General features: G+C 54.7%; 2 protein-coding genes across 5 annotated transcripts; both read left to right on the top strand.

Annotated features, from left to right (window-relative positions):
• Positions 1 to 4,872: 4,872 nt before the first annotated feature.
• GJB5 (gap junction protein beta 5) lies at positions 4,873 to 9,267 on the top strand. Of its 4 annotated transcripts, none has more exons than XM_061120107.1 (2): positions 4,873 to 4,985; positions 8,112 to 9,267. In XM_061120107.1, exon 2 carries the CDS (start codon positions 8,133 to 8,135, stop codon positions 8,952 to 8,954), a length of 822 nt encoding a protein of 273 aa, XP_060976090.1. In that variant the 5' UTR covers positions 4,873 to 4,985; positions 8,112 to 8,132; the 3' UTR covers positions 8,955 to 9,267. The 4 variants fall into 4 exon arrangements, with proteins under 4 accessions (XP_060976090.1, XP_060976088.1, XP_060976089.1 ...); XM_061120105.1 differs by having other exon boundaries at positions 4,876 to 4,985; positions 8,109 to 9,267; XM_061120106.1 differs by lacking the exon at positions 4,873 to 4,985 and adding an exon at positions 6,078 to 6,224.
• Positions 9,268 to 10,508: 1,241 nt separating this feature from the next.
• On the top strand, positions 10,509 to 13,391 carry GJB4 (gap junction protein beta 4). The gene is made up of 2 exons (XM_061120103.1): positions 10,509 to 10,594; positions 12,341 to 13,391. The coding sequence occupies exon 2, from the start codon at positions 12,404 to 12,406 to the stop codon at positions 13,202 to 13,204; it is 801 nt and encodes a 266-aa protein (XP_060976086.1). The 5' UTR covers positions 10,509 to 10,594; positions 12,341 to 12,403; the 3' UTR covers positions 13,205 to 13,391.
• The last annotated feature ends 2,705 nt before the right edge of the window (positions 13,392 to 16,096 follow it).

Below are 16,096 nucleotides of genomic sequence, written 5' to 3'. Positions count from 1 at the left end.
TGACCTGTCCATCTTGGGTGGCCCTGTATGGCATGGCTCATAGCTTCATAGGGTTGCACAAGGCTGTGATCCATATGATCATTTTGATTAGCTTTCTGTGATTATAGTTTTCATTCTGGAGTCTGTGGATTGTAGTTCTTGCTTCTTCTGTCTGATAGATGAGAATAAGAGGCTTGTGCAAGCTTCCTGATGGGAGGGACTACTAAGGGGAAAACTGGGTCTTGCTCTGGCAGGGCCATGCTCAGTAAACTTTTAATCCAGTTGTCTGCTGTGCTCCCTCCCTGTTAATTGTTTGGCCTGAAGCAACCCAATCCTAGGGTCTACGAGCTCTTATTTTGTTATTGTTTAGACTCTTTTTGACCCCATGGACGGCAGCACACCAGGATTCCCTGTCCTTCTCTATCTTTCAGAGTTTGCTCAGATTCATGCCTGCAGACTCTATGGTAGGGCTGTTGGCAACCTCCAAGAGGACTTAGGCCAGCCTCCCAGGACTGCTGCTGCTGGTGCCCCTGTCCCAGCAGCAGGCGACAGCTGACCCATGGGTCTGGGTCTGGCTCAGTCTGTTGTGGGTCACCGCACATTTCATTTTTGGTTGTGCTTCGTTGCTGCACGAGGGCTTTCTCTAGTTGTGGTGCACAGGCTTCTCATCTCAGTGGCTTCTCTTTTGCAGAGTACAGGCTCTAGAGTATTTGGGCTTCAGAAGTTACAGAGCACGGATTTGGTTGCCCCACCACATGTGATCTCCCCAGGCCAGGCTTGAACCCATGTCCCCTGTTTTGGCAGGCAGATTGGTAACCACTGAACCACCATGGAAGTCCTGCAATAAGAGATTTGATTTCAAGACAACGGGCGGGAGACTCTGAAAGACCTGGAACGTTTTAAGACCTGTTTTACCATGTTTTGCATTTTCCAAAGATGACTGCTGCAAGTGGGCAACATCTTAGAGAGCGGTGAGGGAAGAGTGGGCAGTGTTACACGCCTGATGCATTTAGAGCATTTGACCCAAGGAGGCATCCAGTGATGAAATTGACATTATTACCCCATCACCCAAGCTCCCCACCTCCTGAGTGAAAAGTGAAAAGACACCACCTTGGCCCCACAGGCCAACCTAGCTTATTATCCAGGACCCAAAGTATGCCCACTGTTAGGAATAGCAGTTTTAATAGGTAACTGGGGGGGTGTCAGGTCCTGGTGCCTGTGCATTCAGAAGGGAGCCTGGGGGGATAACTGGTCCCCAGAAAAGACTCCTGCTCTCACCTACCCCACACCCATTAACTGGGAGAACAGGTAGGGGTCAGTCCAAGCCAGAAGAACATGTCAGAGGTGATGACCAGAGTCAGGAAAGCCTGGGCTAAGGACTGGGGGCACACAGAGGGCAGAGCAGGAGCCAGGGAACCGAGAAAGAGCAGATGGGGAGGGGAAAGGAGGGCAGGTCTATTTGCAGGTTAAGTGGCTCTGCAGCAGCTCCTTTGACATGTCTATCCCATCTCCCCAGCAGAAGCAAACCCTTCTCCAGCCCTGATCCCCCCCACCTTTCTCCCTCACTTGCCAGCTTCCTGAACATGTGCAGTCTGCACTTTCTCCACCCACTGCTCTCTGGCTTCCGTCCCCATCACTCTGCAGAAATCCCTAGGGACCTGACCAGCCTCTCTGACCCTAGGTTGCCTCCTCTGTCTGCCCTGACTGTGCTTTCTCCTCCAAGAGCATCTTTCTGACCTGCTTCCTGTCAGTGCTCCTGACGGTCACGTGGACTGGATCATTGTCTCTTCTCACTCCACCCATTCTCCCAAAGTCACCTGGTCCACTCCATTGGCTCCCACCACCTCCTTGGGGCTCGGAACCCCCAAAGTACCCCCCCAGCTATTGCTGCCAGCTGCTGGTTATGAACAGCCCACATGACCGTCCTCCACACCCTCTCATCCAGCATGTGGAACACTGAACTCACTAACTCCCGATCATCCGGGAAGAACCTCCCCATCATCTTCCCCTCCCCACCTCCAACAACCTGCTTTCCTCCTGTAAACTGTTTTTTTTTTAAACTGGTCTCACATGCCTCTTCTCTTGCACAGAGGGAACTTTCTAAACATACAAGCATCATTGTTTACAGATTCCATATGGGTGAGTTCATCGAGTCACTAAAATTTACTTGTTTAACCCCAAAATCAATACTCATGATGCTTTCGCTGTCATCTGTGGACAGGCACAGAGCAGTGAAATATTTGAGTCACCTGATGCCCAAGTTCCCAACTGAGGTTGAACAAGCAGATGCTTTGTCTTCTAGTTTCAGCTGATACTGTAAACAAACGTCCCATGGGAGGTCAATTGGTTGGTATTTTTTCACATTTTTGTGCTTGTGGAAGGTGATTCTGCTGTTTAAATTAGCCCCCAAGTGTGGCACTGAAGTGCTGTCTGATATTCCCAAGCACAGGAAGGTTGCTACAGACCTTGGGGAGAAAAATACCAGTGTTAGATGAGTTTTGTTTGGGGATATTTGGGTCTAGTGGTTAAGATGCCGTGCTTCCACTGCAGGGGGGCACAGGTTCAATCCCTGGTTGGGGAACTAAAATCCCATATGTCCAAGGCCAAAAATAAAAAAAAGGATAGAAGGATGAGCTTTGTTTAGGAGGGAGCTATAGTGCTGTTGGCTGTGAGTTCAACATTAATGATTCAACACTGTACATAAGTAAGGTATCTTTCAAGAGAAACACACATAAAACATGGTTATATATTGATCAATTGATAAAAATGTCAATGGTCAGAGGCTCATAGGGACCATACCCTATATTTCCCCTACTGGCAAAGTCTCTGGATTTGCTAATTCAGTGTTTGTGGTGACTTACAGAAGATAACTACCACAAAGAATGAGAACTGACCATACTAATCTGATCATGTAGCCCCCTTCCTTCCCCGAGGCCTCCCTCTGCACATGAGATAATCCAGACCCCTTAGCACAGTGCTCCAGATCTTTCCTGGTCCAGAACATCCTTGCTTTTTAGTTCCCCCATTGATAGGGCCCACATGGGGTCTCATTAATAGGATGGCTTATTATGTCAACTTCGCAAACAAAGAATAAATCACAGTGATCTGTGAGACTGACCAAATTGCTCAAATGGTATCCTGTTATCTCACAGCGCCTATCTTCTCAAAGCTGCGAGACCACCAGATTTCATACCTCTGGCTACATGACATCTTTTCAGAGAGCTTTTCATGGGTGGGGTATAAGAAGGACTCCCTCAGAAAGGGAGGACGCTGGTTCTCCTTAAGAGCTCACCCTCTCTTTTCCCTGTAATAAATTTCCTTTTCTTGCCTGACTGCCCGGTTCACTCTCTTTTTCTCTGAGCTCCCCTTACACCCACCACTCCCTCCTCCAACCCACTCGCCAAAGCTTTCCCATCATCTTTCACCACAGGCTCCAAGCCCTCTGCCTCAAAGGCCTTTCCTCCTTGTAGCCTCTTGATGGACTCCTGCCCATCCTTCAAGACCCAGCGTAAATGTCACCTCGTCTGGGTCTTCCTCTGGCAGAACTTGACACTGCCCTCTCTGTTACACGTCTCTCATAGCTCTGCTCACAGTGCCGCACCCAACTTATCCATGTGTCTCCTCTCTCCTGCACTTGGTAATAGCTTGGAGGAAGAATGCAGAGGAGGGTAGTCGTGTGTGTCTCCCTTTGCAGAGTGCATGCGCTTCTCACACCATTCATCCCATAAACGTAAACAGAGGCCTAACAGGGTGCCTAACAGGCTGCATACTAGGCACCCAGGGTCCAGCGCTGCCCCACACGTGTGTAGCCCTGGGCCCACAGTGTGGCCTGTGTGTGAGAGCGTGTGAGTGTGGGCTATGCCATGCTCACTGTGGACCCGCGGTGTTTGTGGCTCTCGGACACATTGTCCACTGAATTCAGGCCCATGTGACCTGCTGATAAAGGACATCTTAGAAGCTAACCCAACTGCATCCAGGCACTAATGAGATACCCTCCAGGGTGCGCCCTGCCTACCCTCCCCACTCCCCAACAGTCACTGCCTGACCCAGGTTTTGTCTTTTTATCCCAAAGACATCATCCATCCCATGAGATTTTCTCTGGTGAGTCATCTCCCTCCCATCCTTTCTCTGCCTTCCTTCATCTCAGGGAGAAGAGGTGAGGAACAGGGAAAGGGGGAGGACGCCATATGGGGACCCACCACAGGCCAGGCGTGTGCAGGCGGTTCACACATGTCAGAGGCAGTGGTGGGAAGGGCCTCCTCTGCGCCGGGCACTGTCTGGCACTGTGCCTCTGTTGGCTGGGCTAATCCTCGGGCCAACCCTCCAAGGTGGGTGGTGCTACCATCCACTGCACAGACAGGGAACCAACGCCCAGCACCAAGATGCAGCGAGATGCAGCGACCAAGCCGGATTCAGGCCACAAAGCCACCTCCTTGCACTGCACTTACCGTCCTCACACGGCACACCTCACGGGCACAGGATGTCTCATTGTACACCCGAGAAACAGACTTGAACGTACCAGAGGTGAGATTCAAATCCAGGGCTGTGAGATTCCAGATGCAGGGCTGTGGGCCCATATGTAGGGGTGTTTGAGCTCCAGGTGTAGGGGAGTGAGACCCAGATGCAGATGTCACCTGCCGTCAGGCACTTCCTTCGTCTGCCTGCCCCATTAGACAGGGAGGCGCCTGCTCTGGACAGGACTTGTCCACCCCGAGTCCTTTCTGCTGGAGCTCGCCTTCAAGGCCATTCTTATATCCGTGTGTCTCTGGGCCCCCATCTGTGTGCCAGGTGGCGCTAGTGGTAAAGAACCCGCCTGCCAACGCAGGAGACACAAGAGACCTTTGTTCAATCCCTGCGTTGGGAAGATCCCCTGGAGGAGAAAGGCGTGGCAACCCACTCCAGTGTTCTTGCCTGGAGAATCCCGTGGACAGAAGAGCCTGACGGGCTGCAGTCCATGGGGGTCACAAAGAGTCAGACACGACTGAAGAGACTTAGCCCACACCCAGGTAGGGAGACCCTGCCAACCTCTCCTGATCCTCTCTTTATCCGTGTAACCTAGCGCCAAACACAGCATCTGGCACAGAACCAAATCTCAGGAATGATTCTTAAATTTAAAGAATGGGATAGGGAGTAGCTCCTTGGGGCCAGGGGTGGAGGGTGAAGGACAGGCAGCTGTGCAGGGGTCGGGGAGGGGCTCCGTGTACATATTTTGGGGAGAAATAGGGCTGTGTATGTAGGGGACAGGTTGACTTACTGTGTAACCCTTCACGCGTTCAGTGTCAGGGTGCAGAGACTGAACTAGATTCTGGCAGCAATGGGAGCCTGGGCCTAGCGACTGTTCCCGGCCCTGTGTGCAGTCGTGAGAGGCTGTGCAGCTGGTGCTGGACTTATCAGCTGGTAATTAAGGCCAAGTGGGTGAGTTCCTGAGGGTCTGGGGCTGATCTGTGTTGCATCTTGCTAACAACAAGCTCCTAAAAATGTCCACTGGTGGGGAGTGATTTGCTCATTCAACAGGCGAGTCCCACCTGGAGCAAGTTCAAAAAAAATCAACTATTTCGATGGCATCCAATGATAATGTGAAAGCTCAGGGCCACGGAAAGCTTAGGCCAAGGTGAGGCCCTAAGCCATCTGAGGCTGCACAATCAGGGAAAGCTTCTTGGAAGAGTAGGCCAGGCAAGGAGAAAGGTGAGGGAAAGGCATTCAGATGGGGGCTATTGATAGGCAAGAGCATATGGGCTGGAGACAGAATTTGGGACTCAGTTCCACAGGTCACTGAAGCCGTGAGAACGAAAGGCACTGAGGAGTAACTGGAGAGGGAGGAGAGTATGGAGCAGCCCAGAGTCCCAGGAAGTATCAGAAGGGATTTCTGGAGAGGACAGGCCTTGGGTCCTCCCACACAAGGGGTGGGAAGACAAGCCGGGGGTCAGAGTGTACCTATGGTTGTCCCTAAGAGGATGCCAGGAGTTTTAGGCTCAGCGTCCTGAAAGGAGGGCAACCCTAAGCTTCCTGGGCCTCTTGAGAGGCAGTCCTGGGAGGCTGGGGCCCAGCCAAAGGCAGTTCCCCGCCCAGCCACTCCTCCTCCTGGCCCGGGGCACACCCAGGCTGCCTGCCGAAATCTGCAGGCTCTGTCCTAGGTTTCCCCAAACACCCTCCCTGGTTCTGGCATGAGTGCCGGCTGCCGGCCGAGTTGGAGTGCTGGCGGCCAGGACCCAGTGCCCAGAGAGCCCTGAGGAGTAGCCGCTCAGGTAAGGCCAAAGGCCATCTGTGTCCGGAGGCACACCCAGCTGCGGGAAGACTTCGCTGGCTGCGAGTCGGGGGAGTGGCCGGGGCGCATGGCCATCCTGCCGGTGGAGAAGGGAAGGGCCCCTCCCGCCCCTGCTCTGGGTTTTCCCCTTTCTCCTCAGCTGTGAGCAGAGGTGGGAGCCGGACGAGGCGGGAGAGGGGCTCACAGGGGGGCCAGGAGCTGAGCAGGTGGGGCATCCCTGCCTGGGCCTGCGAAACCCCGCCCCCGCTCTGGGTTGGGCTGGGCAGGGAGCCCCTGGGCTGGTGCCTCCTCAGACGCTGCCTGAGAAGCGGCCAGGGGTTCCGCCTACCTAGGCAGGACTGAGCAGAGACCAGCGGGTGATCAGAGCAGGGGCCCCACGTTCAAGCTGTAGGTGGTACAGACAGGACGGCAGAGAGACAGGGTCGGGGGCAGAGTCACCCCCGCCTCCCTCCCTGGGGATCTGTGGGGCTGGGGCAGAGAGTGGGCACACAGGCAGCTTCCCAAAACCTGAGGAAAGGGGCCCAGACCCGGAGTGTGGGCCATGAAGCTAGCCTGCCTGGGTTCAAACCCCAGCTCTGCGGCTCACCGTCTGTCACTGTGGGCAAAGGAACTTTGTGCTCCACTTTCCGCATCTGTCAATGGGGAACAAACCCTTTTGTACAGTTGCTGTGTTGATTCATGCCAAATGCTCAGATAACATGAGGGGAGACAGAGGGTGGACATGGTGACATGTGACCTGGAGCAGACCTGGAAATGGCAGCAGGAACCCCTTAAAGCAGGAGGCTGTGCAGACAGGCTCCCTGAGGTTCTGGGGAGCCCAGGAGGGTAAGACCATGCTGCATGCATCAGTGGACCCCCCAGGAACCAGACAGAGAGTTTCCAAGAGCACACAAAGGCACTCCTCACGCTGAACCATACTCACGTTGCCTAATTGGAGGTAAATCGGATTCCTGTGTGTTCACAAACTGACCAGAGTGGCATTTCTCATTTTGGTGTTTTGACAAGGCTGTCCCACAAGATGACAAAAAGAAAAGGTTCTGTGATCAGAAGAGCTGGTGCAGCGCTACCCTTATTCATGTGAATGTATTCACAGGGTCAAGCAAAGGGACCTGTTTAACTTTGCACTGAACACACTGCTTGCCTACCTTTCTTAAACATGGAATCCTTCTCTTTGCTTCTGTTGCCAGGCCACTGAGCAGGGTTCCACAGAACGCCAGGTTGGGAAGCACAGAACATGAGGCTCCTCTATGAAGCCTAACATACAAAGAGAAACAATATTCCCTCCCTTTTGTTTCAGCTGGTTTGCCATTGGCCTTGCTTCAGATGAGTCACACATGAGCAGGACAGCTGTCTGGATATTTCTAATGTTAGACCAGATGGGAGTGTGGGGACAAGGTTCCAACCTTCTCTTTAGCCCCATCTCCCAAGCCAAGTAAAAGGCACAGAACAGGTTCCCCTTGGGAGGAGGCTGTCTAAGGGGAGAGAGCTGTGCTCAGAAAGGAAAAAAAAGTCATTCCAAAATCTGGACCGCTGAGGAGGAGGAAGGGTCAGGGTTAAGACAGAGAGGGAAGGCGGCATTAGCCACCCCCTTTAGCCCTGGGAGGAGCAGGTAGCTTCACTCACTTTTATGGGGGAGAGTTGGTGCTGGGCTGAATTACCTGTGCTCCAGGCCCACCTCTGCACCTGACCAGGTGTGACCCTCCATAACCCCTCTGAACCTTAGATCCCCTGTCTGTAAAGGCGACGAGGATAGAGCCCAGCTCTGCCATGGCCGTGAGGATCAAAGCTGCTGACCCAGTTCTATAAAGCAGGGAGAGGCAGTGCTCTCTAAACCTGGGAAATGACCATCATCCTCTCTCCGCAGCAGCCGCCGACGCCGGGGGCCGCCATGAACTGGGGGATCTTCGAGGGGCTCCTGAGCGGGGCCAACAAGTATTCCACAGCCTTCGGGCGCATCTGGCTGTCCCTGGTCTTCATCTTCCGCGTGCTGGTGTACCTGGTGACGGCTGAGCGAGTGTGGAGCGACGACCACAAGGACTTCGACTGCGACACTCGCCAGCCGGGCTGCTCCAACGTGTGCTTCGACGAGTTCTTCCCCGTGTCCCACGTGCGCCTCTGGGCCCTGCAGCTCATCCTGGTCACGTGCCCCTCGCTGCTCGTGGTCATGCACGTGGCCTACCGCCAGGCCCGGGAGAAGAAGCACCAAGAGGCCATCGGGAAGGACGGCGGGCGTCTCTACCTCGACCCCAGCAAGAAGCGGGGAGGGCTCTGGTGGACATACGTCTGCAGCCTGGTGTTCAAGGCGGGCGTGGATGCCACCTTCCTCTACGTGTTCCACTCCATCTACCCCAGGTACACCCTCCCCCGCGTGGTCAAGTGCCACGCGGACCCATGTCCCAATGTGGTGGACTGCTTCATCTCCAAGCCCGAGGAGAAGAACATCTTCACTCTCTTCATGGTGATCACGGCCCTCATCTGCATCGCCCTCAACCTGGTGGAGCTGGCCTACCTGGTGAGCAAGAGATGCCGAGAGTGCCTGGCGGCCAGGAAAGCCCGGTCTGAGAACCTGGACCACCGTCTGGACTGGGTCACCGCTTCTTCCAAACAGGGCGACCTCCTCTCGGGCGACCTCATCTTTCTGGGCTCAGATGTTCCCCCTCCACTCTTACCAGACCACCCTCAAGACCACGTGAAGAAAACCATGGTGTGAGGGGCTGCCTGATCAGGCCTGGGTTGGAAGGACCCGGGAGCCAACATGCAGCCTTGGGGGTGGGGATGCTGAGCTGAGAGTAGGGGCAGCCAAGAGGGAGAGTCAGGTGGCCTGGGTTCAAATCCTTTCTCCCCAAGCTCCTGCCACCTGCACCAGCTGTGTGGCCTTGGGCAAGTTACCGCCGGGAGCTGAACCTCGGTTTCCTTTTGTATACAATGGAGATGATGAGCCCTGCTGCACAAGGCCATCGCTGTGAGGAGGGGTTTAATAAGAGAATATACATGGACATGCCTCCAACGTGTGGGGTTCATGGTCAGGGCTTAATAAAATTCAATTCATTCACTGATTCAAGGTGACCTTTGCTCCTTCAACCTTGGCGAGCCTTATTGACTCCTTTTGTCAACTTCTCGGCCCTTGCACAGGGCTGCACTTGATCTAGCCAGGTAAGAGGACCCCCCCAGCACTCCTGGGGGGTCTTCCTCCTTGCTGGGTCAAATCTAGCCTTTGTCCTCAGGTGCAGTTTTAGGCCCGTGGGTTGTCTGCAAAGAGAATGAAGCTTAGTGAATAAGCAGTCGTGTGTCTCAGGGGAAAGTTCATGGACTTCTGAGTCCTAACACTTGACTCTGAACCCAAGTTCCACTGGGACTCTGGGAAAGCAACTGCAGCTCCTCTCCAAAGTGGGCTAATAATATCGAGCCGGTGGGATTGCTGCAAGGCAGGATGAGCTCACAGCTGCGGACGAGGTTAGCTGGCTGTAAAAGGCCACATAAATGTTAATCATTGGTATTAGGAAGTGCTCTATAAATGCTTGTGGGAAATGAGACAGAGGAGCCCCTCCCTGGCTGCACATTAACCCCTACCCCAGGCCCAAGGCCCCTGTGCAGCCCCCACCGGCTCAGGCTCTTACTTCCTCAGAAGCCCAGGCCCGTGGAGGGTGGGCCGGGAGGCCATGCCTGGCCCCATGCCAGCTGGAGAATTTCATGCCACAACCTGCATTCCTTGTCTCCACCTGGGCAGCGGTGCCTCATCGAGAGGAACGGAGGGTGGGTAGGCCCTCCCACCCCCACATGTCTCACCAGCACTCAGACGGGTCCTGCCAGAGGCAGGGAGCAGGAAGGGGGGCAGTGCAATCCTGGACTGAATCAAGGTTGCCCCTTTCCACAGATGCGAGCTGCTGAGGGTCTCAGCACCAGGCTTCCGGAGAAAAGGGTAGGAGAGAGGCCTAGGGACAAGAGGATGGGGACATTTAGGCAACGGCGTGGGAGGCAGGGGCAGGAAAAACGCCACTTGGTGCTGACCTGGGCCCGAGCATGAACGTACCAGGCTCCAGCACCTGCTCAGGCAGTTTCACCCATATACCTGTCAGCTTGGCGAGCCAGACCCAGCCATGCCCACTGAGCTGCCGAGAAGGCGTGGGCCAGCGGAGAAGAGCCACAGGTGTTTGCTCTGAACGTGTGCCCGGGAAGTCCGCCCACCTGCCTGCCCGCCTGCCCACCCGGTCACTCCCGTTGGGCTCACTAGTTCAGAAAGCCCCACCCAGCAGGGGAGTGAGGAACAAAAGCTGCCTCCGGGAGGTCCCCAGGCAGACGGGCAGACACGCCAGCCCAGGGACGGAAGAGTGGCTGCTAGAACCACACAAGGTGAGGACCAGATCGGGCAGACAACTGAGCTGGGAGGCAGAGGCCAGGTGGGCTGAGGATCCCAGGGCACCGAGGGCTGTCGGTTGGGCTCAGGAGACGTCGGGGGAGACAGGATCTCTGGAGAAACTCCCGGGAAGCCCAAAGGAAGGGGAAGGACTGTCTGCCAGACCAGAGGGAAAACAGGAGATTAGAGATAACAACCCACTCCAGTACTCTCGCCTGGAAAATCCCATGGACGGAGAAGCCTGGTAGGCTGCAGTCCATGGGGTCGCTAGGAGCATGACTTCACTTTCACTTATCACTTTCATGCATTGGAGAAGGAAATGGCAACCCATTCCAGTATTCTTGCCTGGAGAATTCCAGGGACAGGGAAGCCTGGTGGGCTGCCATCAATGGGGTCTCACAGAGTCAGACACAACTGAAGTGACTTAGCAGCAGCAGCAAGTAAGAGGCGGGATAAGGAAGAAGTGGGGTTTCAATTGGGTTGAGCACACACAGAACACACAAATGTCTGTGTGTTCACTGGTCCAGGCTCAGTACTGAGTCCTAGGGAATCAGAGATGAACGAGATATAGAGGCTGCCCTCCAGAAGCTGACAGTCTGGCATGGAAAACAGATAAATAGATCATTTAAGTACCCGTGAGGCACTCTGCCAGGACAGATGGAGGAGGGTGCTCAGAAAATGTCCCAAAGGCATAAGGTCTGAAGATGGCTGATCCCTGAGTCAGGGGCAGGAGAGGGGCCAGAGGCAGAGGTAAGACAAGCCAGCTGAGGGGTGTGGAGGATGGAGCACGCAGGACATGGCCTGAATGACACAGTGGCCCACGTGGGCAGCAAACAGCCAGCGAGCCGACGGAGAAGGAAGGTGTCCCTGAAAGCAAAGGTAGACGGTTGGGGGAGGACCATGCCAGAATCTTGCCTCTGGTCTTCCCCAGTCCCTCCCAAAGACTGGAATGGTTAGAATTCCAGAGAACCCACTGGGATCAGGACAGTCAGCCCTCAGGCCCAGCGCCGAAACAGGAGGTGGCAGGATCATACCAAGCCTCCGTGATTCCAAGAGCCTGTTTGCTTTGAAAGGGAATGTCAGGTGGCGGACGTCCTGGAGCCAGAGAGAAGATGAGGGTAGATATCATCTGAGGTCTGCACAGGGCCTGGGTCAGGCCGGTGCTCAGTTAGAGGAGGTTGAAGAATAAAGATACATGTCCTTCAGACTTCCCTGGCAGTCCAGAGGTTGACTCCAGGCTTCCACTGCAGGGGGCATGGGTTCAATCCCTGATTGGAGAAGTTCTGCATGCTATATGGTGTGGCAGAAAAAACAAAAAAACAGATACACATCCCTCCCCTCCTGCCCAATCCAGGCTGGCAGCTGACCGAACAGTGGATCATGCAACCCACATTTTTTTTACTGTTTCTTTAGAAGTTGCGTGACCTGCAGCGCTGAAGGTTGGAGTCAGCGAGGTTGGTAGGCACATCATTACAGGATGATTACCCTTCACGTGTACCTGTTACTTTATAGAATAAAATATGTCCTGATTTTGTAACTGGAAGATGGAAGCTTAAGACCAGCTCTGCCACTTCCAGCCATGCGCCTTGGGCGGGTGGCTCTCGGGGCTTTAGCTCCCTCCCTCTGAATCTAGGATGATGGCAATCCCTACCCCACCAAGTCATGGCCAGTGTGGACATGATAACACGGTGGTTGTGAAATCATGTGCCCGTCACACCCTTAATGAAGGTGCCCATTTCCAGGTTCTTCCAGCCCTGTGACGCCGGGCCGAGATCGTCCACTCAGGGAAGCAAGGCCGGGTCAGCATGAACTGGGCGTTCCTGCGGGATGTGCTCAGCGGGGTCAACAAGTACTCCACGGCGCTGGGCCGCATCTGGCTGTCGGTGGTCTTCATCTTCCGCGTGCTGGTCTACGTGGTGGCGGCGGAGGAGGTGTGGGACGACGAGCAGAAGGACTTCGTCTGCAACACCAAGCAGCCGGGCTGCCCCAACGTCTGCTACGACCAGTTCTTCCCCGTGTCCCACGTGCGCCTCTGGGCCCTGCAGCTCATCCTGGTCACGTGCCCCTCGCTCTTCGTGGTCATGCACGTGGCCTACCGCCAGGAGCGGGAGCGGAAGCACCGCCGGAAGCACGGGCCGCACGCCCCGTCCCTGTACGACAACCCGGACAAGAAGCGGGGCGGGCTCTGGTGGACCTATCTGCTGAGCCTCCTCTTCAAGGCGGCCGTGGACGTGGGCTTCCTCTACGTCTTCCACCGCCTCTACGAGGACTACAACATGCCGCGGGTGGTGGCCTGCTCCGAGTCGCCCTGCCCCCACACCGTGGACTGCTACATCTCCCGGCCCACCGAGAAGAAGATCTTCACCTACTTCATGGTGGCCACCGCCGTCCTCTGCATCCTCCTCAACCTCTGTGAGGTCTCCTACCTGGTGGGCAAGAGGTGCCTGGAGATCCTTGGCCCCAGACCCTGGGGGTCTCGGCGCCGGCCTCACCTGCCGGAGACGTGTCCACCGTATGCCCTCTCCCCCGGGGAGCACCCCCAAGATGGGAACTCTGTCCTAATGAAGGCTGAAATGACCACGGTTGATGCAGGTGGGTTTCCATAACCAGTGAGGTCGGCAGCTGAGACCACCAGAGCCTCTGCCTGCTCCGGAAAGCCACCACAGGGCAGGTGCGGAAGGCAGATGTGGAGCTCCAGACACCCACCCAGGGACCAATGCTAGGAAGCAGTTTGGTCTCTGGGTCCTGAGCCCTGGGGGAGGCAGGTTGATGGCTGATGGGGAGTTTTGTATATGGTGATAGGGTATGTCAAGTCCTTAATAAATATGATTTTCTCAGTACTTTGCAGATCAGGGACAGGGAGGGATGGGAAGGAAAGCTGGGGGGGAGGGGGGGGGGACAGTCACGATGGACCTTGGAGAGGCGGCCAAGACACTCAGTGGGCATCTGAGTCCTGGAACCTCAGATCCAGGTTTACCCATCACACACTCACACTCCCACCACACACCCCACAGAGCATGCCCCCAGGAGGTGGTGGGAAACCCAGAGGTTGATCCAGTGGTCTCTGGACTCTGCAACCAGCTGGTCAAAGTAGGAGGGGAGAGATCCTAGGAGACCCTGTGCCAGTATGAGTTGATGCCCCTCAGCTACGTGCACATGGCTTCCCGATCCTGGCCTCCCTAACCCTGCCCAGCACAGGTACCCAGGGATGAGACCTTCGGAGGGTGAGGGGGAAGGCCTGGCGTGGGTGGGACGGCAGTGAGAGGGAGTCCTGGATAGGGGCGTGTGCCTGCGTGTTTAAGAGGCCCATCCCCACGGGCCAGGACCCATGGAGCACCTCCAAGCTGACAGGTTCCTCACGGATCCTTAAGGCTGAGGGACTTTCCTTCTCTTTACTGAATACACAATCCTTCCACCCTACACACACCACTCAGACCTCGACAGCTCCTGAAACAGCTGGACTAGCTTGAGAGCCAGCACCCACACCAGTTTGAGTCACGGGACAACCCTCTGGGAGACCCCTAGGCCCCTCCCATTCAGCAACCCCTAAGGTGACCGTGTCATCTTTCCCCAAACCTGCTCTCCTCAAGCATCACCACCCGACCACCCCCCAACACCCCGCCATGAACAACACTGCCACCCACCCAGTTGTCCGAGCCAAGAACCGGTCTGGCATCCTCCGCCCCTCCCCACCTCCCAGCCCCTCACGGCCCGCATCTCAGAGCAGCACCAAATCCTGCAAATTTAAGCCCCTGAAAGTTTCCCGAGTCTGCCTCTCCTCTCCCACCCCATAGCCTTACCCCTCCCACTGGGCCTCTCCCCCTGCCCTCCTCTACAAGGACAGAGTGGTTGTGTACGAATCTGACAACATCATTCCTCCGGCTTTGAAAGTCCTTCCACTATGACCACCATCCCCATTGCCCTCCACCAGGCCCTGTTGACCTCCCCAACCTCACGACACCCCCTCCTTTCTCCTGAAAAGTAAAAGTGGTAGTCACTCAGTTGTGTCCAACTCTGTGATCCCATGAACTGTAGCCCGCCAGGCTCCACTGTAGCCCACCAGGCTCCTCTGTCCATGGAATTCTCCAGGCAAGAATACTGGAGTGGGTAGCAATTCCCTTCTCCAGGGGATCTTCCTGACACAGGGATCAAACCCGGGTCTCCAGCATAGCAAGCAGATTCTTCACCGTCTGAGCCACCAGGGAAGCCTCCTTTCTCCTGGTAACACCAATAACACACCAAAGGGCTTGAGGATCCTCAACCAGACACATCACACTGGGTCGTGCCTCCAGCCTTCAGCCATGCTGTTCCCTCTGCCTGGAATGCCCTTCCTCCTCATCTGGGACGCTTCCTCAAACTCCCAGGGACAGCCTTAACCTCCTCCATGTGCCAGCCTCACCTGCACTTCAGCCACTCTCCCCAAATTGGAGGGGTCCATTCTCCCCATCCAGAGAAGTCAATGGCACCCCACTCCAGTACTCTTGCCTGGAAAATCCCATGGACGGAGGAGCCTGGTGGGCTGCAGTCCATGGGGTCGCGAAGAGTCAGACACAACTGAGCGACTTCACTTTCACTTTTCACTATCATGCATTGGAGAAGGAAATGGCAACCCACTCCAGTGTTCTTGCCTGGAGAATCCCAGGGATGGGGGAACCTGCTGGGCTGCCGTCTATGGGGTCGCACAGAGTCGGACACGACTGAAGCGACTTAGCAGCAGCAGCAGCAGTTCTCCCCAACAATCTGTGAGCCCTTTAAACATAGGATGCTGAGTTATCCAGCTCCCCAGCTGCCTTCAATAAATCTTTGTTAAATGAGTAAATGGTCTATGAGCTGCTTGATAGAAGGGACCATGTCTCATTTATCCGAATCTGAATCCTCCACCACACCTAGTCCAGGGAGTTGAGCAAAGTGTTTCCTTGTTTGTGTGTTTTGTTGTTGTTGTTTTAATTAATCCAGCCTACAATATTTTGGCCACCTGATATGAACAACTGACTCATTGGAAAAGCCCCTGATGCTGGGAAAGATTGAAGGCAGGAGAAGGGGACGACAGAGGATGAGATGGTTGGATGGCAACACTGACTCGATGGACATGAGTTTGAGGAATTTCTGGGAATTGATGATGAACAGGGAAGCCTGGCATGCTGCATTCCATGGGGTTGCAAAGAGTCGGAAACGATTGAGCGACTGAACTGAACTGAAAGTTTTTTGTTGTTTTTAAGTTAACTCTTTTTGAGAACATATTTTAAAAGCAGTCTAGGAACATTTAGGACAAAGAAATAATAAGGATACCGTAATTAAATGAATTCAAGACATCCTTAGGGGCATAGTTTTTACAGCCATCCCTTGGTATCCATGGAAGATTGGTTCCATATTCTTTTTCTTTAATTAATTTTTATTGGAGTATAGGTGCTTTACAATGCTGTGTTAGCTTCTACTGTAGAGCAAAGTAAATCAGTTATATGTATACATATTAATACAGCCCCTCTTTTTGGATTTCC

Source organism: Dama dama, chromosome 20, assembly GCF_033118175.1.
Source record: "Dama dama isolate Ldn47 chromosome 20, ASM3311817v1, whole genome shotgun sequence".
In the NCBI taxonomy this organism is placed as follows: Eukaryota; Metazoa; Chordata; class Mammalia; order Artiodactyla; family Cervidae; genus Dama; species Dama dama.
This window is presented reverse-complemented; position numbering and strand designations above follow the sequence as displayed.

Coding starts and splice junctions, on each gene's coding strand:
- GJB4 (XM_061120103.1), top strand. CDS start 12,404: ATGAACTGGGCGTTCCTGCGGGATGTGCTCAGCGGGGTCAACAAGTAC.
- GJB5 (XM_061120107.1), top strand. CDS start 8,133: ATGAACTGGGGGATCTTCGAGGGGCTCCTGAGCGGGGCCAACAAGTAT.